Source organism: Pan paniscus, chromosome 13 (assembly GCF_029289425.2).
Source record: "Pan paniscus chromosome 13, NHGRI_mPanPan1-v2.0_pri, whole genome shotgun sequence".
NCBI classification, from domain to species: domain Eukaryota; kingdom Metazoa; phylum Chordata; class Mammalia; order Primates; family Hominidae; genus Pan; species Pan paniscus.
This window is the reverse complement of record NC_073262.2, coordinates 140,895,465-140,923,081: the sequence shown is the minus strand read 5'-3', so window position 1 is coordinate 140,923,081 and position 27,617 is coordinate 140,895,465. Positions and strand designations below refer to the sequence as shown.

The following is a 27,617-nucleotide window of genomic DNA, read 5'->3' as shown; positions in this document are numbered from 1 at the left end:
TGTCTGTTTACTCTTGTTTCCAGAACAATGGAGCTCCCCATTGACGTCAATGGGAGGGAAGAAACAAAAGAGCCTTTGGGTGTGTGCAGGGCGCAGCAGCCGGGCCTGGGTTTGCTTGGCATTTGTGTGTGTATGTGTTAGGGAGAGGGGGCGGGGAGTGTGTCGAGGTGTCAGTGTCAGAGGAACAGGAGGAGGGGCCACTTGACTGAGTGTGTGAACAGCATGCAGGCCTCCCGGGGCTTCTGTGGGAAGGGCTGCCCCGATGAACTTGGTATTTGCCCTGGTTTGCATCTGAGAAGTTGCACACACACCTTGTCAAGTAGAAGGGAAGGAGTTATCACACTCAGGAATTCCTGATGTGGGTTCATAACTTTTCCTTCTGTCCCATCCCTGGTCCCCAGGTGAGTCCAGGTAAAGAAGAACAAGAAGAGTAAAGAGAGATGCTGCGGGCTCCAGCTTCTTGGACAGTCTCGCCTTCCCCATGAGAGCCTACACATTCAGAGTCTGCTGCGTGGGAGCCTGAAAGCTCCTTCCTGTCCTGTAAGTCTCAGGCTTCTACCCAGACCCGGGGAAATTGTACTCTTTCTCCTGACACTTTAAATGGAAGTTTAGAGGCTCCACATGCCCCACACAATGCTTACAGAAACAAGGTGATGCAGGGTCCCGCGCTGTCTCCCAGGACAACCTCCTACCCCTGGCTCCTGCGTCTCTGCGGCTTGCACCTTTGTAAGGCGTCCCTTTCTCAGGGCTCATCCTACCCGCCTTGGAAGTGCTGCCTTTCTCACGGAGCCTGTGGGGATAGCTCTGGTTAATTTATAGCCCACATCGCCCAATTTAGCATTTGATTAAGTTTCCTTTTTCTGAGATAGTCCTTTCTCCCTAGTGATGCGCTTGGGGGCAGGGACAACATCATTTCTTTCTTTTGTACCTCCCCAGAGTAACAATGACTCTATTTCCTGAACCAAAAATTGCAACACGTGGTCTCAAAAATAAGAAAGGTCACTTGGTAGCTGCCGGGACAAGTGTCGACCACAGGCACCTCGGAGGCCCGGGTGGGCGTGCCCCCGGAGCTGCTGCAGGGCGGTGCTGCCACCTTCTCCTGGGCTGCTCCAGGGCCCCGCGATGAATGAGTGAGTGAATGAGTAAATGAATGAATGTGAATGCGTGAATGAAGCACGCCGCGCGGACTTTCCCGCGGCCCTGGCCGCTGGGGGCGCGCCTCTGGCCGGTGGCCGGAGGTGGAGGTCTCCCTCGTCCGGCTTCGGCGCGCCGGGTCTGCCAGGCCGGCCGGAGGTGCGCAGTAGCCCCGCGCCCAGCTCCCCCGCCCGCAATGGTACGCGCCACTCCGCGCTCCCCGAGCTGGCGGACTTGAGGGCGTAGTGAATGGAAGGCGCCGACGCCGGAAGTGGATGAGACCACTAGGGAGGACGACGGGTAGCACGAACGCGCCGCGTCTCCATTGAGGAACCGACGAGGTGAACATGGAGTTCCATGTGCGACTTATGTAAAAAGAGCGACGGGCGCGGCCACCAATGGGCGCGCGGCGCTCGTAGGCCCCGCCCCTCGTGTATGCAGATGAGACGGAGTCGCGGCCAATGGCGGACGCCGGGGGCGGGCGCGGCGCGCGCGGTCACGTTTTCCACTATGTGACAGCGGCGACTCGGCCGCGGCGGAGGCGGCGGCGCTGAGGGGATACGTGCAGCTGTGGGCGGCGGCGGCGGCGGGCGCGGGGCCGGGCGGACAGAGCCGCGAGTCGGCGGAGGGACCGGCGGACGGGCTGACGCGGGCGCGGCCGGCGGTAAGTGGCGCGGCGCGGCCCCGCTGCGGCTTACGTAACCGCCGCCGGCGCGCGGGCCTCGGGCAGGTCGGGGTCCCAGCGCCGGCTCGGGCAGCGGAGGCGCCGCCGGAAGTTCCCTGGGCTGCTGGACTCCTCGGCTTGAGACTGCGCCGGCGTGGGGGCGTGTGCCCTTGGCCCTGTCCCAGGTGGAGGGTGGTCGAGCCGCGCGCAGGGTGCGCTCGTTTGAACTGCGGTGACACGGCGGGTTGGGGACTCGAAGCCCCGTTTCGCAGCTCAGGAGCCTGAGGTCCGAAAGGTGAGGCAGCGTGTGTAGGGCACCGAGCTACCGAGTGACTGCGCGCGGGCTGCGGTTCCGTGGGCGATTCTCTTTTGGGAACCCTCCCTCCCCTCGCATGGGGAAGGCCGAGGAAACCAAGGGTTAGCGCAGCCGGCCCTGGGATCTGGAGGACCCTCGGGGAGCTGACTGCCTCTTCTGAGGCCACAGGGCTGAGTCCTGGGCTGGGGAAGGGCCATGGAGGGGCGCTGATCTAGGAGCTTTTCCTGGACACCCACGGGTCTCCTGGAATGGGTGATCAGAGGGACAAGGAAGTCCCGGTGCCAAGCCAGGCCTGGGAACCTGAGGGCAGGGAGACCCTCTAATGTTCGCCCCTTTGCCTCCCCTGGACCACCCTGTATTAATTCCCTTTCCCCGGACTGGATAGAAGGGAATGGGGGTGTCCACTCTTTGGTGCAGCAGTCGCGCCTACCTTCTGGGATGTACTTTGGCTGCCAAGTCCCAGACATAGACCAGGGGGCGGGAGGTGGCCTGCTTCCCCCTTCAGGAAGGCCAGGGTAAGGGATGACGAGTTGGTTGCCAGGGTTTCTGTAACCTACACAGAAGGAACCCGTTTGGAAAGCTGATTCATACAGAACAACAGAGCCAGAAGGCACCCTGAAAATCACCCAGAGTAACCCCTCAGCCTGACAGATGAGCAAACTGAGGCCCAGGCCCAGGCTGTCTGCAGGATCTTCCCATCGTCCTGGGGCAGGATGAGCTTCAGAAGTTCAGTGATGGCCTCAACTTGCGTGCTGAATCCTGGGTGGGCTGGAATTTGGGAGGAAGGGCCTTAAGTCCGGGAAATGTGTTAAGAACCCCACACCATGGCTAAAGCCCCACATGGACACCTCTCACCTGTGTATGGCACAGCAGGACTGCTAGACTTCTTGGCCCACCCTCTACCCCCACCTGGGGCTTCTGGTCCCAGGCTGGGTGTGCCTGAGAAGAAAACAGGACTCTACCTGAAGGCTTTATTTGGAAATTGAGTTTTAAAATACAAGGTGAATTGATTTTTGTGTGCTATATGACTATAATGAAGAAAGGGACTCCGTTTTTTTTTGACTGGAAGCTGTGTGGTGTGCCAGCGCGGGGATGGTACCGTGGGTGTTTGCAGTTATCTGTCACTGTCGCCTTGGTATGATTCATTGGTACAGAACTAACGCAGCCCTGGCTTTCTGTGGAGACTGGAGTGCCAGGTGGGAAGGGGGAGCCCTGTGTCAGCCAGCTGGCTGCTGCTGGGAGCCTTGGCTCCCAGTCTGGGCCTCAGTTTCCTTGTTTGTTTGGAGGGGCTCAGATTGGGCAGTCTCAGAGGTCTACTTTAATTCCCAGGTTTTTGGTTTTCTGTTACCCTACAGATGATTTTTCCCAGGTTTCTCGCAGGAGACAGAGGCTTCTGATATGCTCTTGCCTTTGGGCCAAGTAATGTTCTCCTGTGAGCCACGTCTGCAGTGCTTACAAGGAAAAAGGAAAGATTCCTCTCCTGCGCACTACTTCTCGTACCCACTGAACTTTCTCAAAAATACTGGTAGTCACACTGCTGTTTTTAAGCGATGATGTAACTTCACCAGGACTCGGCAAACCACGGCTCTGTCAGGTCATTGAACAGCTGGCAGGGCCACTGGGCGTTTAGTCAGAAGAAAGACAGGCTCTGGGTGTGCTTTTACCTTTTGAGAACCACTCTGTTTGGCAGAAGGAGCCAGAAACACACAATTCCATAAGCTTGGCAGAGACTGTCCCCACACTTCTGGAAAGCTGGCCCACCTTGGGAACCAAGGGAGAATTAGTCTAGAGGGGGCCTCTGATGGACCCCTCCCCCAGCCCACGCACTCCCCCCTAGGGACCAGGCCCTCCTTTCAACTCATTATGCTCATCGTGTACACATTTGTAACAAGTTTGTTACCATATTTCCAAGTCTAGAGCAAATTAGAAGCAGTAAATGAACAGCAGTGACTGGTGACAGGAGTCAAGGCCACTTGGTTTTCAGAGACTGGTAGTTCCCAAGACAGAGTGAGCTGCTGTGCTGAACCCTCACCGGCATCGAAGGGTTCCTTGTGCTCTTCCTGGGGTGACATAGAGGAATCAGAATCCACTCTTTAAGAAACCAGGTACAGGAGAAGCAGATGCCTGAGCTTCCTGCAATTCAGAGTAGCTCAGTCCCTGACCACCGGGGAGCTAGGAGGCTGACACTTTTGCCTTTCTTATTGCTTTAAAGTCTTGTAGTTCTAAAAATGTAGGGATTTAAAAGTCTGAATTGAGATTATTGAAGGTGTCCTAGTGAGGCCAAGACAATGCCTCCCCGGTGCACCTCCTTCCCTCCATATTTGGATGGCTGCGGTCACATTTTCCTCAGTTACCCAACCGTTGCCATGGAGAGCGTGGCTGTTTATTTAGCAGGACAAACATTTTCTCAGGATTACAGCAGGCTGGCCTCAGGGAGTTGGCTCCTACCAGGAAGTAGAAAACATGTTAGAATATTTGGGGTTGTAAAATCCTGCAGGGCTTGCAGAGACAGTACATGCTGTGAGCCCTATTATGTAAAGTTCGAAAACAGGCAGAATTCACTAGGCTGCAAGAAGCCAAGCTAGTGAGTCCCCGCGGGGTAGATGGTGGCTGGGAGGGCCACCAGGAGCCTCTGGGGGGCTAGCACTGTCCTGCCTCTGGTGACATGTGACATGGCATGTTGTTTGTGGATATACATCAAGCTGTGACCTCATGAGGTGGGACTCCTCTGGTGATTGAACACTGATTTCTCATTTCCACAAAAAATGCTTTTCCGCCTTAGGTTTGCAGGTATTGAGTACAGTAAGACTTTACCAGTCCTGGCAGTGGCAGTGGACGCTGGAACTGGGTCCCAGGCTTGCTTTCGTTCCTAATTTTTAAACACTATTATGGAAAGTATGAGTATCTCTGAAAGTGGGGAGGATAGGGTAACGAACCCCTGCGACCCCACCAGCCAGTAGTCTCTGCTCCTGGCCCTTCTCCTTCCCCACCCCCACCGGCTGCTTTTCCTCCTGATCCCAGGCTCTCCGTTCTTGTGGTGGACTGCACTTTCTGAATGGTGCTCTGTCAAGTTGAGGCAACCTAGCTACCAAAAATGTGGCCAAGTGACCTGGTCAGGGGTCCGAGCTTAACCTCTTTCTTTGAGTCTGACTGTTCTTAGGGGCAGAGCCAGTAGGCAGACATGCAAAAAGGGCCTCAAGGGCAGGTTCACGCCCAGAGGCTCATGTTGGCTTTTGGCAGCCCCTTTTCAACCAGGCTGCCATTTTCCCTGCTGGGCTTTGGCACCCTGAGCACATAAGTGCATGCCTGCCCTTCCTCCCCCTACCCGCCTTGAGTTAGAAACAGGTTTCCTAGGAGCTCCCCAGGAACAGCTGGTCCAGCTGGCTATGGGCACACATCTGTGGAGGGCAGGAGGCAAAGTCCACTTTGACAGGGACGTTGGTTTTGCCAGCTTCTCAAAATGAGGCTGGTCTATTAGAGCTGCTGAGGCTGAGAGACGCATTTTCTGGAATGACGAAGTTTCTGATAATTTGGCTTTCACATTTCTGCCAAGCTTACTCTACCCTCTTTGCAAAAATACTTATCTTCCACCTAAGGTAATGTCGGGGCACCAGTGAATCGTATTTAGACAGGCTCACAGGGGATGGACTCGGGTGAAAACCAGGAGAGCTACGTGCAAAGCACCCGGGGCCCAGACAGCATGGTGGCTTCAGATACCTGATGCTCCTCTAAGGACTGCCGGGGCTGGAGGTGGCACGGAGTTCTTAGTCCTTTAAATATAAGAATACAAGCCAGAGACAGCTGCCATGACAATTCATTCTCTCTCTTCCAAAATTACTTTTGTTACCCATCTGTTTTTCTTTTTCGTTTTCTTTTTTTTTTTTTTTTTTGAGATAGAGTCTTGCTCTGTTGCCCAGGTTGGAGTGCAGTGGCGCAATCTTGGCTTACTGCAACCTCCACCTCCTGGGTTCAAGCAATTCTCCTGTCTCAGCCTCCCAGGTAGCTGGGACTACAGGCACACACCATGACGCCTGGCTAATTTTTGTATTTTTAGTAGAGACGGGTTTCACCATATTGGTCTGGCTGGTCGCGAACTCCTGACCTCGGGTGATCCACCGCCTCAGCCTCCCGAAGTGCTGGGATTACAGGTGTGAGCCACCGCGCCCAGCCGCCGTCTGTTTTTCTGTAGTGATTAGCAGTGATAAGCTAATATTGCATTCCAGATACCTTGCATGGGTTGTGTCATTTAATCCTTCTAACAACCAGTAGAAGGCAGGAACTACTGTTACCCCATCTCACGAATGAGGACACAAGGCTCAGGGAGGTTAAGGAACTTGTCTGAGATCACACAGGAGGTGGTAGAACCCAGCTGAAACCCAGGCCACCCAGGACCTGTGCACTTAACCACTCTGCTGCTGCCTCTGATCACCTTAATGACTCACTCAGAGCAGAAAGGACCAGCTGCTTATCTGGGGGAGGGCTGTGGGGATGAGATGGGTGGTGTCCAGGGTGTTGGGGGGTCAGGAGTGAGAGAATGCCCTTGGTACCCTGGGTGGCCCCTTGGCAGCTCCACTGAACCATGGCAAGAGCCCCCTGAGAGGTCTCCTTGCTTCCACCTTGCCTCAACCCTGCAACTCCATTGAAGTGTAAGTGAGATCTTGTTGCGCAGAACTCTCCACAGTTCCCTATCGGAGTTCTGACTGCCCCCGCAAGGCACTCCGTGATCTGGCCTTGCTGCCGCCCTCCTACCGCTGCCCGCTCTGCTCCAGCCTCGTGCACCTTCCTCAGACAGGTCAGGTGCTTGCCTGCCGCAGGGCCTTTGTGTGTGCTGTCCCCCTGCCTAGAATGTTCTTCCTCTGGTAGCTCACTCTCCACTCTCTTCAGGTCTGCCTTCAGGCTCTCTTGAGAATGGAGTCTGAGGTGAGCACTTTACTGGGAATTGCAGTCCCAGGGTAGCAGTAGAAAAGGAAAAGGGAGGTAAGGAAGAAAAGTCTGGAAAGCACACACAAGATGACACCCTGCTGAGATGAGGCTCTGCCTTACAGAGACATCCAGCTGGGTGCTCACCCCCTTGGGACCTCTTCAGAAAGGCTGTGCCAAAAAAGGAAGGAAGGAAAGAAAGACAACTTCAGAAAGGTCCATTTGAGGGAGAGAGGGAGGGGGCATTTTCTGCCAGCTCCTCCTTGCCTCCTGTCCAGCAAGCGAGCTCTCCCTCCTGTCCAGCTGCCTCATCAGACCCTTGGCAGCAGGCGGGACAGTGAGGAGCAGCAAGGGCCCCCACAGTGGTGTGGCACGTCATCTGACTCCACACAGGGCAGGCAGAGCCAGGGACGCCCAGTGCCAGCCTCAGGTGTGAAGCCAGAAGGACCTGCTGAAGCACGTGGCTGCAAGCCTGAGAGCGCGAAGCCCAGGGACCCTGAGTCAGTTCACACACGAGGGCTCGTGCGCAAGATCCTTGTCAAATGCCACCTACACCTGGGGCCACCCTCATTGAAATGTCACTCCCAGCCCCTCTATTCCCACTTGCTAGTTGCCTGCTGTACTGTATATTCTAGTTTCTTGTTTATTGTCTGTTTCCCCCTAATGTAAGCTCCCTGAGGGCAGGAAAGATGTCTGCTCTGTTGTCTGCCCCAGTGCCAGCCCTCAGTGCTAAGCGAATAAGGGCAAGTCAGTCAGTGGGGAAACTGCTGGCACCGGGCAGGCCCTGCCTGAGTGCCATCTGTCCTTTTTATTGTTGTTGTTATTTATTGTTCTTGGACTTGTTCATCCATGTCTGAGACTCTCCCCACATCAGTGTTTCTGGCCTCTATCCTTTTAGTGGGTGTATAGTATTCATAGTATGGATGTCCCAGGTTTGTGTCTTCAACAGTACGTGCCAGGCCCTGGGGATCCAGCAGTGACCAACTCAAACCCCTGCCCCCATGGAGCTTAGGTCCCAGAGGGGAGGCAGGCAGTAAACAGCCCAGCCCCTCAGTGCTGGCGAGGAAAGCCCACAGAGCGGTGGTGGAGGCACAGAGGAGCTGGTGGGGAGGTGGTGCTGTTCATGCAGGCTGCCCAGGCATCTGCAAGAAGAGGGCTGTGGGCACGAGGGAGCAGCAAGTGCAGAGTCCCTGTGGTCAGAGCACACAGGGCTGGGGCTGAGGGGTGGGCAGTTAACAGGACATGCCCAGGAGATTGCAGGAGCTAGACTTGCAGAGCCTTTGGCCCTTGTGCCCACTAGAATTGTGCTCTGAGCAAGGGTCTGAGCACAGGCCGGGCGGAAGCTAAGCCCCTTCACCAGGATCGCTCTAGATGCTGTGTTAACCATAGCAGGGCCAGGTGGAGGCAGGGGACCAGTTTGGAATTGGAGGCTGGCTCCTGGCCAGGATGATGGTGGACAGGATGCGTAGCCTCCCTGTTGATGGTTCTTTCCAGGTTTTTATATTCAATGCTCACACATCTCTGAGCACGTAAATAAGCACTTCTCTGCAATGGATTCCTGGAGGTGGGAAGAGTATGCAGATTATAAATGTTGCTGGGAACTCAAATTTCTCTCCAGAAATACCCTATTACTACACCACCACACACAAGAGCCACTCTTCTCCACCTGAGCAACGCTGAGTGTGATCAGTCCTGTTAATTTTTGGCAACCTGATGGCAAGATAACCTCGTCCTTTGCATTTTCCTGATGCTAATGAGGTTGAGCCTCTTTCTACAAGTTCAGAAATCTTTGGCGTCTCTCTTTGTGGGAATGGCCTAGGCAGTCTTCGTGCTTAGTCTCTCTGTTCCCAAAAGGTATTACCATTCATCTTTCATTGAATTTGCTAGAACTGCCATTAAATGTAAAATAAAAAAGACTAGAATAACAGATTTGCTTATTTTGTTCGTGACTTTAAGGGGAATGATGCTGGCATTTTGGGTTTTATGTGACTCAGGATGTTGATAAAACCAGCTGTGTAACCCACAATCAAGTATCCTGTAATTGAGATTTCCTCCCTTTGACCATAAGCTTTTCCTCTCAAAGCTATTAATATATGTAGACGGCCGGGCCTGGTGGCTCACGCCTGTAATCCCAGCACTTTGGGAGGCCGAAGTGGGCGGATCACGAGGTCAAGAGATCAAGACCATCCTGGCCAGCATGGTGAAACCCCATCTCTACTAAAAATACAAAAATTAGCTGGGCGTGGTGGCAGACACCTGTAATGCCAGCTACTCGGGAGGCTGAGGCAGGAGAATTGCTTGAACCCAGGAGGCGGAGGTTGCCATGAGCCGAGATTGCACCACTGCACTCCAGCCTGGTGACAGAGCAAGACTACCTCTCAAAAAAAAAAAAAAAAAAAAAAGTGTAAACATTTGTCTTCTGGAAATGTAATATTGCTGAAGAGCTATCCAAGACTAGTGTGATTTTTTTTCATCCTTTATGGGTAACTTGTTTGTTCTCTGTGGATGTTGGTAGGACTTTCTTTATCCTTGAAGATACCGTTTGTCATCTGGATGCACTTAGGTGTTGGACTCTTGTCCTTTGATTGGCAGATTCAGATCTGTCTCTGGTTCAGGATGGTTCTCTTTATGTGTCTCGCTCATTATGGTTTCTGTTTTATTGTTCTTGTCTCTTTCAGACAGGTAAAACCCGGCTGTCCTCCATCTCTCTTCTCTTCTCCTTTCCCTTTGCATTTTAAAAGTCTGTCGTGCATCTCCTCTCTCTCACTGAAGCCATTTTCTTTTTATTGATTCTGAACTTTGTCCTTTCTAGTTTTCCATTCTGATGTGGCATTTTCATCTCAGTCTGTGGCCTTATCTCATCCCTCATTACTTGTTTCATTGAATCCATCATTTCTTGAATTCTTAGGATGAAAAGTAGATGCTGTCTTAATTTGCTGCTTCCTCTGTGGCATGAGGGTTGTGTTCAGTTGTCTTTGCTGTGTGTGTTTTCCACAGCCCCGTGTTGGCTTTCGTCTGTTTATTAGTTTGTGAACAAGGCGAGGTCTAGTCGGCCCTGCTGTTCTCCAGACACTGATGAGGGTGGACTCTCCATGAGCCCCGCCTCTCACCAGGCTGTCCTGGAGTGGCTCGCCAGCGAATGGACTCGACCTTGGGAAGGGGATGCTGAAGGCTCTTGTTGGAGCTTAGCCATTCAGTTCCTGGGGCCAGCTGTTGGAATCCACCTCCCTGTGTGTGTAGCCCTCAGTATTGCTGGCTGGTTTCGAGCCCTTTCTTAGAGTTGCCCTGTTGGGGAGGGCACCTGGGGGTGTTCAGTGGGTGACGCGTCTCCAGGAGAACCTCTCCTTCCCACAGGATTTCTGTTCCTGTGTCCGTTCTTCTCCCACAGCTTCCTCACGAAGCATCTTCCTGGTGGTAGAGCTCTTGACTGTCCAGCCTTGGCTGTGGCTCGGGCCGTCTCCTTCCATGGCCGGGGGTAGCAGGGATCTCAGCACTAGTCAGTTCCTCAGGGGGATTTGGACTCAAGTGCACTCTTCATGCTCCTTCCATCTGAGCGACAAGCAGCAGGACGCACCTTTGTGGCAAATGATTGGGACCCTTCGGGACTTCTAGGGCTGCTGAAAATGATCCCTCCCCCCGACCAATTGTATGATCCTTGGCCATTTCACCTGGGTACTGGTGGGAAGGAGGTGGGAGGGGAGGCTCTCCCAGAGCTAGATGGGAACTGGAGCATAAGATGTTTCACAAGATTTGGGGTGTGGAATCCAGAAACCCTTCTCTCCCTTTGTTCCAGCTGCCCTGGGAAGGGCCAAACGGATGCCATGCAGAAGTGGAATGCCACACTGGGCCAGAGCTGGGGCTGAGCACAGTGCAGTGGCAGGAAGCAGGAGGTCCCCACACAGCTGAGCCTGGGTGTAGGGTGGGGGTCCCATCTTCAGATGCCGGCAGGCCTGGAATCCAGGGCTGTCATCTGCTACTGTGTGGCCTGGGGTGAGCTACCCACCCCTGTTGGCTCCTCCGTAGAACGATCTCCTGCGCACCATGTAGACAGTGATCCAGAGTTGCTGGGAAGCTGTGTGTTGGGTGCTTAGCATCATGTCTGTAGTCAGCAGCATCACCCCAGAGCCTCACAGCTGTGTTCATTAAGCATGACCACTTGTGTCAAGCAGGGCCTTCATCTGGCTCTCTCCAGTGCCCCGCTTGAGTGGGTGCCTGCTTCCTGCTGGGACCCTGCTGAAAACGCTGTCCTGGGGATGGGGAGACATCACTGGGTGAAGAAGGGAGGACCCGGGATGGCATTTTGGCCTCTCACCTGCTAATCAGTCCCACCCCTCCCTACTCCCTGTCTCTGTTCACCCCCCCCTCAGTTTGTGTCCAGGATGATCGCTGGTCTGTCTCTAATTTCAGCCACTCCACCCACCTACCCCAAAGTGCAGAGGGAAAGTTTCTGACCAGCACAGCAGTGCAAGTCTGTCCAAATGCAAGCTGAGTTCCTTGGGCCTGGCACTCAGAGTGCCTCAGCAGCTCCCAACCATTCCCAGTAAATGTGAAGCCACATTGTCCTGGCCCCTCTCCATCCCACTTGTACATGCCTGTGGGGCCTGGGATCCCCGAGCTGCTGGAAGCTGCTGCCAGGCCCCTCTGCCCTCTTTACCCGGCAAGCCCTGTCTGTCCCCATGTCTCCTGCTAGCCTTGGCTCCTCCTCCTGTAACTGTGCTGTGCTGTAATGGCCAAGATTTCTGAACCTGGCTCCCCCACCCCACCATCATCTGGGGAAATTTGTAAAAGGCAGATCACCTATTCAGAGGGACCATGTGTTTTTCCCAGCACTCCACAGGCCGGGTAGTGATTATCAGTGCTCTTGTCTGCCTTCTGATGAGGCCGTCAGCAGCTCTGTGTCAGGGGCTGAGGCTGCCTCATTCAACCATCTTCCTAATCCATGACAGATAGGAGCTCTTGTCAATAAGAACAAATAAGTGATGTGATGAACTAATGTGCGTGTGATTGATCCCGATGAAAGGGCAGTTTTGGCTGCGTGCGGTTGGCCTGTAATCTCAACATTTTGGGAGGCTGAGGCGGGCAGATCGCTTGACTTCAGGAGTTCGAGACCAGTCTGGGCAACATGGCAAAACCCTGTCTCTACCAAAAATACAAAAAATTAGCTAGGCATGGTGGTGAGTGCCTGTGGTTCCAGCTACCCTGGAGGCTGAGGTGGGAGGATCGCTTGAGCCCAGGCACTGCATTCCCTGGGCAACAGAGCCAGACCCCGTCTCCAAAATAGAAAGAAAAAGAGAGAGAGAGAGAGAGAGAGAGACAGAGAGACAGAGAGAAGAAAAGAGACTGCAGTTTCATTAGTAACAGGAAGAGACAAATGGGTGCTCTGCCTGATGACTGCAGCGCCCCTTGTGCGTGTGCTTGTTAATGCGTGACAGCATCCCTCTGTTTGCCAGCTTCATTCCAGAGCCCAACATGAATGGATACGCGGAATTTCCGCCCAGCCCCAGTAACCCCACCAAGGAGCCCGTGGAGCCCCAGCCCAGCCAGGTCCCACTGCAGGAAGATGTGGACATGAGCAGTGGCTCCAGTGGACATGAGACCAACGAAAACTGCTCCACGGGGCGGGACTCGCAGGGCAGTGACTGTGACGACAGTGGGAAGGAGCTGGGGATGCTGGTGGAGCCACCGGATGCCCGCCAGAGGTGAGTTCAGCCTCTGGCCAGATGGAGGCTGGGCAGGTTGTTTTCTCAGTGGCTCATTTCTGCTGTGATTTGATTGCTTTTGCAATCTTTAAATCATGATTACCAAGTTTTTCAAGATTTTTGAAAATGCCTAAAATGTGCCAGTGTCTGTCCTTCCTCATAACGAGGCCCTGTCGAGTTCGCAGATCCAGTTGCCAACAGACAGGTACTGGGTAGTGTAAGGAGATCTTGGGAGGTAGCAGTGGTGGGTAACCCAGCCAGCGGCTGCTTATACAACACTGGGCAGTTTATAGAAAAGGAACTGGCTCCTGTTATCATGTGTTTCTGTGTCCTGGTACTTAGTTTTTCTGATGTCTGAAGGTTTTATATTCCAGTTTTATCTTAACCTTGTATTTTTAAAAAATTATCTTACCATGGTATTATCTAGCCTGTTATCACTGGTAGGATGGCAGGGGAAGATGTGTCTGGAGCATACAATTGTCTAAATTTTGCTTTTATTTTTTGTTTTCATAGTCCAGACACCTTTAGCCTGATGATGGCAAAATCTGAACACAACCCATCTACAAGCGGCTGCAGGTAAGGCCAATTAGAACTTCATACATAGAGTTTTTAGAGAAATTGAAAGACTTCTTATTGGAGGTTAGTTTTCTGGGAGTGACGTGGCTTTTTTTAAGCTGTGTTAAAACCCATCTGTGTGGCTGTGTGGGTACGAACCCAGCCTCACTCTGGCCTTTCAGACACTGACTGTGTCCCCTCACTGTCCAGAGCCCCCGGGATGTCGCTCCAGTACCTGTAGCTCCTCCCAGCTCTACTCGAAGCCGACTTTGCTTGAGTCTTGGGCATTTTCATCTGGAACATTCTTCACCCTTCGTAGGTGTTTGTAACAAACTTACCCTATGTCAATTTTCATGTCACCTCGGGAGCAGAACCCGATTCCTTGTCCAGGGCATGTGGGCACTTTGCATTGCCTGAGAAACCTTGATTTCCATCATTCCTTCTGCACCCTCTGTTCCAAACAGGCCCATCTTCATCAGCCAGTGCCCCGCTGTCCTGTCTCTCTAACATCTCTGTATCCTCAATTAATGTTTGAAGACCCTTTTCCACAATCCCCTTTTCTCTGTGTTCATGGCTCACTTTTATGTCCCAGGAAGTCACTTTGCTGTCCTCTGTAATCCCATCACTCAGTCCTTCTTTACCTGGGGCAGGGAAGAAGGGCACAGCTTAGTGCACAGTCCACTGCACCAGACTGTGGGTCGACCAGTATCCTTTCCTGAGCAAAGCCTAGCTCTAACCCTTGAGGGAAAAGAACGCAGTTGGAGGGACTTCTCCAGCATTCAGCTGGGTTAGAGCGGTGACTCTTGACCAGGAACAATTTGTCTCCCAGCGAGAAACATCTGGCAATGTCTGTTGACAGCTCTGATTGTCATACTTGGCTAGGGTCTTCCTGGTCTATTGTGGGTGAGGCCAGGGATGCTGCTAAATGTCCTACAGAGCCCCACAAAGGACCACCCAGACCAAAACATCTCTAGAGCCGAGGCTGAGAAAATGGACAAGAGGCACGTTTCTTCAGGAAAGGACACCTAGGAAGCTAACATTTGGCTGCCTCTTTCTTGAATCCTGCAGTAGCGACCAGTCTTCGAAAGTGGACACACACAAAGAACTGATAAAAACACTAAAGGAGCTGAAGGTCCACCTCCCTGCAGACAAGAAGGCCAAGGGCAAGGCCAGTACGCTGGCCACCTTGAAGTACGCCCTCAGGAGCGTGAAGCAGGTGAAAGGTACGTCTGCCTCGCACATCTGCTCCAAACCTATAGAAATATGTTTTAAATCCCCCCAAATTATAGCTTGGATTGTGTTGACTTTCTAAAACTCGAGGCTCATCGCAGCTCACTGCAGCCTTGACTTCTGGGCTTAAGGGATTCCGCTGCCACAGCCTCCTGAGTAGCTGGGACCACAGACGTGTACCACCACGCCCAGCTAATTCTTGTATTTTTTGTAGAGATGGGGTCTCACTATGTTGCCCAGGCTGGTCTCGAACTCCTGGACCCAAGCAGTCCTCCCACTTCAGCCTCCCAAAGTTCTGGGATTATAGGTGTGAGCCACTGTGCCTGGCCTGGCCTTTTTTCTTTAGAGTGGAAACTACCACCTCCAGAACTTTGAAGAATTCCTTAGCTGTGTTGGTCTGTTGTGACGAGCAGGCAGAGACCATCAGTGTCAGCCAGGGTGGGAAAGGAAGGTGCCCTGCAGAGCATCTTCACACCTCCTGCCAGTTGGTGTGTGAGCACCTCCCGACTGTGGAGCTGTGCCTTTTCATGTGTTGTGCACATGCACTAAGGGGCTGGTGGATCTTGTACATTAAAAACATGCATAAAAATAGAAAAATCTGAAAGGCTTAAAGGTGAAGCAGTAGCTGTATTCTATCATCAGTCGTTTCAAAGCACAGCGTACAGTTAGGGCAAAGTTCTTCACTAGTAATCATGGGTATAAACTTGTATTTGAAGCAGTCTTCATATTTTTTAATGTTTGGGTAGTTTTTCATCAGCAGTGAGCAGGTCATCAGCACTCATCTCTGGGGTCCCTTGAGCCAGGTGTGGAAGGGTTGCTCTGCCATGTGCTAGCTTGGACTCTTGCATTTTTGGGTGTTGGCTTTGGGTGTCCTCTAAGTTTCTCTGCAGGCTCCTCCCTAATCCGACTGTCCATTTTGTGAGGGTTGATACAGACAGAACAAGGTGCCTGGGCTACTCGTCGGTGCTGGTCAGGTCTAAAGATACCGCATGGAAATCCGGTGCCCCTGGGATGAGCACCCCACCGTGGAGGGCACCGCTCTGGGCCTGCGTGCCTGTGGAGGCCCCCTTTTCCGGAAGGAGGAGCCGGAAGGGAAAGTTCGTTCTGATCAGTTGGGCTGCTCCGTTCTCAAGTGATTATGTCCATTTAAGGTGTTTCCCTGTTGGCCTCTACAGTAACTTCAGAGCTCAGAAGCTCTGCCACATGGACATTTTCCACACTTTCCAGCAGTTTATATCTTGATTTCAGAGCATACTCAGAAATGTGCCTGTTTCTGAAATTACTGAAGGTGGCAAAACTGAAAGCACATGAGACCCAGCTGTGGGTCCAAAGGTCTCCTCACCACATTGCAGGAAGCACACGCGTGGCAGAATCCTGGGTCAGACTCGTAACGCAGCCCCAGGTTTCATGTGTCCGGGGCCTGTTGAGCCCTGAGGGCAAGTGGCAGCCTCGAGCTGGCCCCTTTGCTCCCGCCTGGAGTGAGGGCCGCTGTGGCCATGAGCACCGACACCCAGAGACAGGCTTGTCACCCCAGAGCCTGCCGGATACACCCAGGATGACGTGGGAACTCAGATGGAGTGGCGCTCCTCTTCAGATTCTATTTTGAAAACTTTCTTTCAAATGTTTCTTGTGCCTGTTATTTTTTTAAGCAGTCAATTCTGCCTGGATGGGGGTGTCTGATGGCATCACCCAGGGAGTCAGATGTGCAGGGGTTGCCATGTGGTCCTGTGTGGAAAAGTGGATATACCATCATGATTAAAGACTTTCTAGGGGCCGGGCGCGGTGGCTCACGCCTGTAATCCCAGCACTTTGGGAGGCCGAGGCGGGCAGATCATGAGGTCAAGAGATCGAGACCATCCTGGCCAACATGGTGAAACCCCATCTCTACTAAAAATACAAAAATTAGCTGGGCGTGGTGGCACGTGCCTGTAGTCCCAGCTACTCGGAAGGCTGAGGCAGGAGAATTGCTTGAACCCCTGGGAGGTGGAGGTTGCTGTGAGCTGAGATTGTGCCACTGCACTCCAGCCTGGTGACAGAGCAAGCCTCCATCTCTAAACAAAACAAAAAAGAATAATTAGCTGGGTGTGGTGGCGGGTTCCTGTAATCCCAGCTACTTGGAAGGCTGAGGCAAGAGAATTGCTTGAACCTGGGAGGCGGAAGTTGCAGTGAGCCGAGATTGCGCCATTGCACTCTAGCCTGGGTAACAAAAGCAAAACTCCATCTCAAAAAAAAAAAAAAGCCCCTTCTGGAGAACGTGAGAGGCAGCTGGAACTCTGCGACCGTATTAACTTAAATAATGTAGTTGCCACTTTTAAAAAATTTTATAATCAAAGGCCTTCTGATGTTTCAGGGAAAAATATCCCGATTTCTGTCTGTGAGTTTGTTTTGCCTTCACGTTTCCGTATGTTCTGTGTCCCAGGAAGACGAGATTTATATCCTACCTTTTCATTTGAGAAAAGTAGAGCCCTCAGTTCGTAAGAGCTAGTGACTGTCTCCGGCCAAGCGCTGGGTTCTGCCCACTGAGTGTGAACACTGTCTCTCCTGCAGCCAATGAAGAGTATTACCAGCTGCTGATGTCCAGCGAGGGTCACCCCTGTGGAGCAGACGTGCCCTCCTACACCGTGGAGGAGATGGAGAGCGTTACCTCTGAGCACATTGTGAAGAATGCCGTAAGCCTCTTTCCGCAAAGTTTCTTTCTAAAATGGCAGGAGTTCCTCCTGCAGGCGAGCTAGCTCAGCACTGCGGCCGGTGGCTGTAAGGCAGGAGTGTTTGGGGTTTCAGCAGATAAGTTCCTACCTTTAAAAGGAAGAATGTGAAGTCAGTGATTCTGGAAGTGGCATTCATGTTCTGGACTTCTGCCTTCTGTGAGACTGTCTTCCTCGTCCCTGGCCAACTTGGTCCTGTAGCTCATGGGTGCAAGGGCAAACCCAATGTGACTGAACTGGGGGGCTCTGGGTTTTCATGTCCTCGAGGTGAGGAGACACACTTGGTGACAGTCAGTTCACTTGTCCAGGGCTTTGCGGTCATGAGGGGGAGCTGGGATTTGAGACTCCAAAACCCGTGCATTTTTAAGCACACCCAAAGGTGGGCCCCTTGGAGGGCACATGGGCCACATACACACACACCTACTCTACCACCCTGAGTTCTCAGCCGGTGAGAACAGATGTGAGGGCTAGTGGGGATCCCACATGTGCTGGGACCATCATGAAGCTGGCCTCATAACAGGGCTCCCTAATCCTTCCCATCTTCTTCCTCCAGCGTAACCCCCAGGCAGCCCCCAACCCTGAGCCCAGAGGGCCAGCCAGCAGGTAGAGCGCCCATGGTGGGCTGGAGGGGCCCAACCAGAGGCCTCTCCTCCCCAGGAAGCCCCTAGAACCCTGGGAGACAGCAAGGCTGGTGGAGGTTGTTAGGGCAGGCCAAGTGAGCAGAGGGTCCCCCACCTCCCAGTCACCCAGCCTGGACACCAGGTGCCATGTCCAAGACAGCGGGGTGAGTGGCGCCTCCCAGGGGGTGGAGACAGCTGGGGTTTCTTCCAGCCATAGAACCCTGATGTGTTGTTTCAAATAATATCATGCTGGACCTCCCAGTATCTGTAACAGGTGTAAGAGTTAAAGAGGAAAGAAACATGAAACGCAGCTTGGCAGTCAAAGACAGGTTTTCTTTAGTTAAAACCTGAGAGGTACTCCTGGCCAATTTTGGTCAGGAGCGCTTTCTCTTACAGACTGGGAGTATATGTTGGTTTTAGGGTGAGGGGGCTTATCACAAGCTTGGAATGTTTCTGCATGTGGAGAAGTTTATGGCGGGGCTGGAATCTCTCTGGGAGGAGGGGAGGTTATCTTGGGGCAGGCATCTTTCCGGCCCGGATTGGGGTCATCTCGGGGCTAGTATGTCTCTGGTCGGGGAGGAGTTTGGAATGTTTCTGGTTGGAGATGTTATTTGTGGTTTATGGTCATGTTGACCTTAGCCATTAGGCTGATGCCCTTTGGATGTAGGCTGTTTTTTATTAAGATGAACTTTAGAATGAGGGGCTTGTCCAAGATGGCGATGCTCCTGCTCTGTCAACAGGCAAGATAGGATTTTTTGGTGAGGGCTAGGCAAGGGGGTCAGAGAGCCCCCCACCTCCGACGCTCCTGGTGGGCGGCTCCCTCCAGCCTGCCTGCCTGAGTCGGATGTGGCGTCCGACCCCATCTGACCTTGTCATCAGAGCCCTACTCTTCCTTTTCAGGATATGTTTGCGGTGGCCGTGTCCCTGGTGTCTGGGAAGATCCTGTACATCTCTGACCAGGTTGCATCCATATTTCACTGTAAAAGAGATGCCTTCAGCGATGCCAAGTTTGTGGAGTTCCTGGCGCCTCACGATGTGGGCGTGTTCCACAGTTTCACCTCCCCGTACAAACTTCCCTTGTGGAGCATGTGCAGTGGAGCAGGTGAGGTTATCGAGGTAGTGCCTTGTTCTCTCTGGGGTCGGGAAAGGGGCCAGGAGCTGGGCCCAACCCAGATGTGGTGCAGGCGCCCTGCCTCACCTTTCAGAGCCCACCTGTGGGGGCCGCCAGCTGCCTGCTCTGGCAAAGGTAAAGGATAAGCAGTTGTTCGTCCCTTCAGAATAAATTTAGAGAAAAAAATAGTCTTTCCATACATTTCAGAGAGAGAAAACCGTTAGGCATTTTAGAAATGAAGTTGTTTGGAAAAGCTGGAATCTTGCTGTGATTGCAGTCGTGGGAGGCCGGGTCGTGGGGGCAGTGGGGAGCATGAGCAAGGCACCCTGCTCCCTGCACACAGGCGTCCCCCTGCCACCTTAGCAGCTGCAACCAGTGAGTGGGTCATATCCCAGAGTGACTTCCTGAGGGTTCTTTGCCTTGACCAGGGCTGGCTTTGGGTATACAGACTGTGAGATCCCTGGGCAGATGCCGCTGGCCCCCGAGGCACTGCAGGCCAAGTGTGCTGCACTGTGGATGGCAGCCTTCTTGGCTGCCGGGCCTGCCCCTGTAGCCACTGTCTACCCTGCCTCATTTCCAGGCTCCGCTCCCGAGCCAGGCCCTCCCAGCTGGGTCTGGTCTAGTCCCTGGAGCCAGCTGGGGGTGTGCCTGCCTCTGGGCCTCTGCTGGTGCCTCTGACCCCCACTCTCCTCAGGGCCTCCTGTGCCCCAGCTCTCCTCCCTGCCCAGCTAAGTCAAGGACCAGGTGAAGTCTCAGGGGCCTTTCCAAGCTGCTGATTTTATATCATTTTCCTTAACTAGTCATTGCTTCTACTTTCCTAATTTCTTTTGAGTAGATGAAATGTATGAAAGACCTAGATCTAAGATTTTTTTTTTTTTTTTGGTTTAGATTCCCACGAAAGCAGAGATTTCTGTTTTTTAAATCCCTTTCAACTATTAGGGAAACACCTCTTCCTTCATTTCTGATGAGGTTGCCCAATTGATTTCATATTTTCACTAGACATTTCACATTTTAAAGGAAGTTACTATTTTACCAAAATACCGATGTAAGCCTTGAATGCCAAGTTGTTTCTGTTAGAACTGACTATCCCAAAAATATGTAGCATGAAATGTTTGGGGCTTCTGTTTCACTGTGGCCAGGCCTCTGCACACCTACCCCAAAGTCTGAGGCAGCTGAGAGGCCAAAGAAAGAGGCTGACAAATTCGGTTTCCTAGAAAGAAATATTTAACAGGGACTTAAGAACAGAGGCCGTGCATGTTGTGGGTGGCGATGAGACAAGACTGGATCCCAGTCTTGCCATTCCCCCAGACCCAGGGCTTCTGTGGGACTGGCACACCGGCTTCAGAGGGAACCAGTAGGAATTTGCCCTGAGGGCAGGATTTACCTTAAGTACCTGCTCTTACTCAGGGACAGTAGGTAGATGAAATCTCCGAGGCCTTCCCAGAAGTGGGGTTAATCAAAAATCAGCATGGAGGCTTAGCTTCCAAGATGTAGCTGCTGTGGCCTCCACAGCTTTCTTTGTCAATGTTCTGGACATCCGTGAGTGTGCTCAGTTGTCGGTTAGTTGGTGTGTTTGCAGCAGTGCACCATGAGTGTGCTCAGTTGCAGGTTAGTTGGTGTGTTTGCAGCAGTGCACCGTGAGTGTGCTCAGTTGCAGGTTAGTTGGTGTGTTTGCAGCAGTGCACCGTGAGTGTGCTCAGTTGTAGGTTAGTTGGTGTGTTTGCAGCAGTGCACCATGAGTGTGCTCAGTTATAGGTTAGTTGGTGTGTTTGCAGCAGTGCACCGTGAGTGTGCTCAGTTGTCGGTTAGTTGGTGTGTTTGCAGCAGTGCACCGTGAGTGTGCTCAGTTGCAGGTTAGTTGGTGTGTTTGCAGCAGTGCACCGTGAGTGTGCTCAGTTGCAGGTTAGTTGGTGTGTTTGCAGCAGTGCACCGTGTGTTCAGTTGCAGGTTAGTTCGTGTGTTTGCAGCAGTGCACCGTGAGTGTGTTCAGTTGCAGGTTAGTTGGTGTGTTTGCAGCAGTGCACCGTGAGCGTGCTCAGTGGTTAATTAATTGGTGTGTTTGCAGCAGTGCACCATGAGCGTGCTCAGTGGTTAATTAATTGGTGTGTTTGCAGCAGCATCATGTGCCGTTTTGAAAATGTAAGCCTCCTGGTGCTAAAATTTTAGCGCTGCATAATTTGTAATGCACCACACTCATGAAGTGTATGTAATTTTAGTCAAAAATGTAATAGAAGGTTTCTCACATCAAGGATTTACTTTGTGCTTCCATAAATTTTCAGTTTTCACCTTGAATCTTGCTTGATTCTGCTGCTCCTCTTTTGTTTGTGAGAAATGAGGAACACTGTATTTAGTTGTTGATTTGGATGAATGACTTTGGGCTCTCTCTTTTAGATTCTTTTACTCAAGAATGCATGGAGGAGAAATCTTTCTTTTGCCGTGTCAGGTAAGCCTGGTTCCCAGTTTTCTTAAATTAGAAAACCGTATAAACATTTCACCCCAGCACTGCTCCGCTTGAGGCTGGGGGGCGTGAGCCCTGCCCGCAGGGACTCAGCACGCCTGTTTCTGAAGTCTACCAGAAAACACAGTCAGTTACATTTTAAATGTGTACAGGTCGCTAAGAATGCGGCCAGCAGTGGAGTGATTTAACCTGCCCCTCATGGAAAATGGTAGCCAGGGGACCCTGCACTTTCTCTCTGTCTCTTGCAAAGGCCTGTACCCCAGGGTCGACAGAGTTTCCGAAAGCACTGTGTCTTTTGGTTGTCTGTGCGTTTTTCTGGGGAGAGACCCGTAGCTTTCCCGACAAGGGTCTTGGTCCAAACCAGGGTGACTGATTGAGCATCCAGCTGCACTGTCAGGAGTGACCCCGAGCCAGACCCTGGCACCCTCAGGAGTCAGGGCCGAGGACCCCTGGTGGGAGCAGCACCCCTTTTCTGTCTGCTTTACCAACCCAGAGTGCAGGCTGCTCCAGGCTGCCCCACTGGTGGGGGTGTTAACTCTGATTTGCCCTTCAGTATGATGGGACTGAGGGAGGGACCGAAGAGGGCAGGGGGCAGGCCCAGCTCCTCAGGCAGAGCAGAGGTACACATCACCTGCAGCATGGCATGGGGCCCAGGTGAGGAGGGAACAGAACAGGGGACTGTTCCTGTGTTGCAGTTCCCAACTTTGAGCGTGGCTCTTCTCCACAGTGTCGGGAAAAGCCACGAGAATGAAATCCGCTACCACCCCTTCCGCATGACGCCCTACCTGGTCAAGGTGCGGGACCAACAAGGTGCTGAGAGTCAGCTTTGCTGCCTTCTGCTGGCAGAGAGAGTGCACTCTGGTTATGAAGGTAACAGCCAAGCCCAGGGCGAGGGCAGATGTTGTCTCTGACTCCCCCTCAGTTACTCCTGTGGTTCACACATAACATCTGTACAGTGGACTCCCAGCTTCAGTTCCCCAGCCTTGGCCTCTCCACCTCACCTTGGGCAGGGTCTCCATCTTTCTGGAGACTCAGCACACCCTGCTTGTCATCCGGCCCTGCCCATGGCAGATCACGGCATCTGGGTGCCAGCATCTCTCACCCCTGTCCACACCAGTGCTGTGACCCCTTCTCCCCTTTCCCTGGCTGCTCTGCCTTTTGTCCACAAAGTGGGAACAGCCCTGACAAGTCTGGGGCCCCACATCCTTTCCATCCTCATCCCCTGCCCCATGCCTCAGCCTCATGGGCCCCTGTGAAGGGCACTGATGTCGCTGCCTGCTCCAGAACCCCAAACAGTTCCTCAGTCCCCAAGAAATGAAGTGCTGGGCATCCCTCCCTCCCCACCTTGGCCCATCCTAACTTTTCCTGGAATTTCCCTTCCTCCCAGACAGACATGCACTGACATGACTCTCCAGGTGAGTCAGCCTCCATACAAGGCTTGTTGTGCCTCTGTATGCCCAGCATTCTGGACCACAGTCTCTGCTCCTGCTGCCACCTCACTCACAGAATCCAGCTCACCTCACCTTGACCCTCTTGGTCCATTAGCTCTTCTGGCTACCCCACCCCCAAAATAATATCTGGGCTCTTCTCTTGAAGCTCAGAGGTTACAAGGCATTGTGCCACCTTGATGGGTCCTTCCTGTGGTCCCTCTTAAGAGCCTGCTTTGTGGCACCTTGGTCCTTGTATTGGCCGAAATCCCTGGCCAGGAACTGTAGGTGCTCACCATGGCTGCTGAGCGAGTCACATGATCTCCAGATTCTCTGAAGGCAGGTGCATTCTGCAACTGCTGAACCCGGGGAAGCCAGCTGAGTCTGCTGTGCTGTGTTCACCACCTTCTCTGTGGTGAATGACAGCTTTTTTTTTTTTTTTAAGAGATGGAGTCTTGCTCTTTTGCCCAGGCTGGAGTGCAGTGGTGCTATCTTGGCTCACTGCAACCTCCGCCTCCTGGATTCTACAATTCTCCTGCCTCAGCCTCCCAAGTACCTGGGTCTACAGGTGGTTGCTGCCACACCCAACTAATTTTTTTCTTTTTTTTTGTATTTTAGTAGAGACGGGGTTTCACTGTGTTGCCCAGGCTGGTCTCGAACTCCTGAGCTCAGACAATCCACCTGTCTCAGCCTCCCAAAGTGCTGGGATTACAGGCGTGAGCCACCGTGCCCGGCCAAATGACAGCCTCTTAAAAGTGATAGAAATATTTTAAGTATGTGACTTTCTCTACAATGTTTGTTGTGTTCCTGCGTGTATTACAGAATGTTCTTTTCCAAATAGTAAGGTTTAGAGAGGGTACTTAGAGTTCAACAAGTTATTCCCCCAAATTACCAGTCTCCTTCAAGAATCAAAATGTTGGAATTTTGAATGTTTTGTCCATGAATTGAGGAAAATTTTGGACATATGACTCACTTTATGCAAATTACTCTATCAGGTTTGTCCACCTTTGTCTAGTTTCTAAACTGTGAAGTTCTCCAGTATAGTGACATTTGCTAAGAAATCTGAATCCAGACTAGGTGCAGTGGCTCATGCCTGTGGTCTGGCACTTCGAGAGGCTGAGGTAGGAGGATCTCTTGAGCCTGGGCATTTGAGACCATCCTGGGCAACATAGTGAGACCCTGTCTCATTAAAAAAAAAAAAGAAATTTGAATCCAAGTATGTAACTCATTTTCCTAAAAATAATGTGTCAGATCACTGTAGTTTCATCTTAAACATAAAGATGGGGCCGGGCGCAGTGGCTCATGCCTGTAATCCCAGCACTTTGGGTGGCCAAGGTGGGCGGATCACGAGGTCAGGAGATCGAGACCATCCTGGCTAACACGGTGAAACCCCACCTCAACTAAAAATACAAAAAATTAGCTGGGCGTGGTGGCACGTGCCTGTAGTCCCAACTACTGGAGAGGCTGAAGCAGGAGAATCGCTTGAACCTGGGATGCGGAGGTTGCAATGAGCCGAGATCGTGCCACTGCACTGCAGCCTGGGCAACGAAGCAAGACTCCGTCTCAAAAAAAAAAAAAAAAAATCTTAAAGATGGCCTTCCAGCTTTATTTTGCTAAGAGTAGTCTTTACGTGGTCCGTGTGGTTTTGTTAACACGGCAGTTTCGATTTACTAGACTAAAACTAGCATGCAAAGAAGCTAAGAAGGCTGGCCAACGATCCCACAACCAGCGTAAGGTTCTCAGTGTGGCAGTCTCTGTTGTTCAGAGTCCATGTTTTAATTTTTTTCTTTAGCTGCTCATTACTCTGAATCTACAGGGTGTTTTCTGGTAGTTTTAATATAACATTAAATATGCATTTCTTAGGATCACAAATGTGTGCAATATTCTATTCTTTCAGCCCCTAGAATTCCTCCTGAAAAGAGAATTTTTACAACCACCCATACACCAAATTGTTTGTTCCAGGATGTGGATGAAAGGTACGTGGTCTTGACCCACCCCCTTTTTCATGTTTTTGATATAAAAGCTATTTCGCCAAAGCCAAGACTGCATCTTGGTTTTATAATTACATGATAATGGACAAAAACATATAATTATATACAGGCAATGAAATAATTATGGAATTACATTGAAAACTTCCTAAGATATGCACATGGTGTAATTGAGGCTTTCTGGAGAGCTGTTGATCTAATTGAGCCTGTCTTAATTCTCCCATATAAACCCATTCGGAGTAGGTAATGGTCCAGACAGAGGCGCTGTTGCCTGGGACCAGTGTCAGGGTGGAAGCCGGAGATGCCGTTGGCTGGATCCCAGCAGAAGTCTATCTTCCAGCCTGTGTGCTAGAGGCTTCTCCAGGGGACAGGATTTTCTCCATGCCTTAGAGCCCCACTTGGGTCCCTCTCTCTGGGTCTCCCCCTCAGGGTGCTGTAGCAGGTGCGAACAGTCCCAGTGAGATTTGGGAGCACCCATGTTCTGAGTGGCTTCTGCCCCCACCATGCATCTTCTCCCAGCTCCTCCACAAATGCATGAAGACTCCAAAAACACTTGGGCCGGCTAGGTGCAGTGGCTCACACTTATAATCCTAGCCCTCTGAGAAGCTGAGATAGGAGCATCACTTGAGGCCAGGAGTCCGAAACCAGCCTGTTTGAAACCAGGAGTTCAAAACGTAGCAAGACCCTGTCTCTGCAAAATAAAATAAAAATTAGCTGGGTGTGGTGTTGTGCACCTGTGGTCCCAGCTACTCAGAGGCTGAGGCAGGGGGATCACTGAGCCTAGGAGTTCAAGGCTACGGTGAGCTATGATTGCACCACTGCACTCCAGCCTAGGTCACAGCAAAAGACCCTGTCTCAAAAAAATAAGAAAGAAAAAAAATGTGTGGGCCACTGGCAGTAGTCACCGAAAAGTGACCTCAGAAGATACCACAGGAAGTGGACCAAGAAGCGCCAGTGTGCTGGGTTCCTAAAATGAACCAGGTCACCTAGAAGCTGGAGGATCAAGACCTCTCCCTCCTCTACTCTTGGCCCAGGGACACAGGCCCCCATCCTTGGAGTCAGGGCCACACAGCTTCCTGGGGAGGCTCTATGGGTAAAAAGGGATCTGTCACTTCCAGCTCCAGGTGGCTCAGGTGTGTCCGTGGGGCTGCCTGGGGCAGAGCCAGTTTGCAGATGCAGGCTTCTGGACACCACCCTGCCCTGTGGAACCAGGATCTTGGAGGGCAGGGCCTGGGGCCGTATATGTAAAGCAGCCTCGGAAGACTTTTCTTCCTTCAGAGATCTGAGAACTGTCTCTAACCCACTCCCATGCCAACTTGGTGTCCAGCTCAGCCCTGTGCAGGGAGGTTGGCAGACAGGTTCACCTGGCATGATGGGCCAAGCTCTCCTTGATGAAGCCTTATGTGTGGCCTGGCTCACAAAGCCCAAGGCCAGCCAGGGCTCCCCCTCCTCCTCCCCTCCTTCTTTTCACCCTCCACCCCCTTTCTGCTCCCTCCTCTTCCTCCTCCCCCTCTTTTTCCTTCCTGTTCCCCCACTCCTCTCCTCTTCCTTCCTCTTCTTCCTCCTTCAGCAAGGCCTTGATGGGACGGATGCCAGCAACATTCTGTATATCCTGTCCAAAGGAAAACATGAGGCCTGAAGAGAGAGCCTCAGACAAGAAGGAGGAAATCAAAGAATAACGCCAGGCCCTTGAGAAAGTTCTGCACCATGGTCTAAAGATTCACAGGGAAAATCCTTCTACACAGGCAGCAGAGTTTGAGGAAACATTGGTTTGGATGCAACAAGTGTTAAGAGGCAGATCGGGAGAAGAAATGGTCGGTGGAGCCGGCAGAGGGCGCTGGACACAAACAGAAGCAGAAGGTGCTGCTGAAGTTCAGCTCCGTCCTGCAATGGAGCAAAGCCACAGCTCCGGGAGGAGGCATGAGCGCAAAGGGCAGAGGCCCAGCCAGCCACCGAGACTCCAAAGAAGCCACAGTAAACCAACTGGATGTTGAGGCCAAAGTCACACGAGACCAGGCTGGAAAAGAAGCACATACAAAGGGTTTTCCGAGGCCCAGGCAAAACTTGTTAAGCAAAAATCCATGCCAGGTCACATGTGGCCAAACTAATGAATGACACTGAAAAAGAAAAAGATGCTGGAAGGAAGAAAACAAAAGCATGATCATGACTTATCTCTCGGGAGGTGAAACGCAGAGCTGAAGCACTCAGGCCCCAGCACAGGGAGCCTCCTTCAGCGTCCTGGACAGTGAACCTTCGTTTGCTATTGATTAAAAGTCTAGCTGGTTCTGTTAGTCCAACTTTTGATCTCCGGGGGTGGGGGAGGGGTGGGGTTTGGAGTGTATCTTCTCTTTCCAGGGAATAAGATGGTTCTTAGTGACAATCTCCTCCGCTGTTTGGATGCCAATCCTAGCGTGTGTCTGCTTGCCTTCCAGGGCGGTCCCTCTCCTGGGCTACCTACCTCAGGACCTGATTGAAACCCCAGTGCTCGTGCAGCTCCACCCTAGTGACAGGCCCTTGATGCTGGCCATCCACAAAAAGAGTAGGCCCCCTTTTCATGGTACATCCTGAAGTGTTTGGCGGAAGTTCGTGTGTCCTTGGGGCTGCTGCTTGGGACCAGTCTAGCTCTGACAGGTCAGATCAGCTAAGGACAAGCAGGTGGTAGACGCCCGCCTCGCCGCCTCCCTCCTGGCACTGCAGTGCCCAGTGGAGTTGAGAGAGAGGGGTAAACTCATGTGAGTTCCTTTGTGGCCAGTTGTTTCTCAGTCCGTGGCCTGAGTCCGTAGCATCTCA

At 52.2% G+C, this 27,617-nt stretch overlaps 1 protein-coding gene across 3 annotated transcripts in view; it reads left to right on the top strand.

Moving 5' to 3' along the window:
* The first annotated feature begins 1,612 nt into the window (after positions 1-1,612).
* PER2 (period circadian regulator 2) overlaps positions 1,613-27,617 on the top strand; it is a 44,584-nt gene continuing 18,579 nt past the window's right edge. The window contains exons 1-10 of one of the 3 annotated variants that reach the window (XM_055109269.2): positions 1,613-2,093; positions 12,485-12,733; positions 13,247-13,309; positions 14,357-14,511; positions 17,066-17,187; positions 18,744-18,945; positions 21,346-21,397; positions 22,140-22,282; positions 24,737-24,815; positions 27,260-27,366. In XM_055109269.2, the coding sequence (XP_054965244.1) occupies positions 12,504-12,733; positions 13,247-13,309; positions 14,357-14,511; positions 17,066-17,187; positions 18,744-18,945; positions 21,346-21,397; positions 22,140-22,282; positions 24,737-24,815; positions 27,260-27,366 (1,153 nt within the window). In that variant the 5' untranslated portion in view covers positions 1,613-2,093; positions 12,485-12,503. The remainder of the gene's footprint in view (positions 2,094-12,484; positions 12,734-13,246; positions 13,310-14,356; positions 14,512-17,065; positions 17,188-18,743; positions 18,946-21,345; positions 21,398-22,139; positions 22,283-24,736; positions 24,816-27,259; positions 27,367-27,617) is intronic. The other 2 variants (XM_034955486.3, XM_003813090.5) reach the window with 2 other exon arrangements.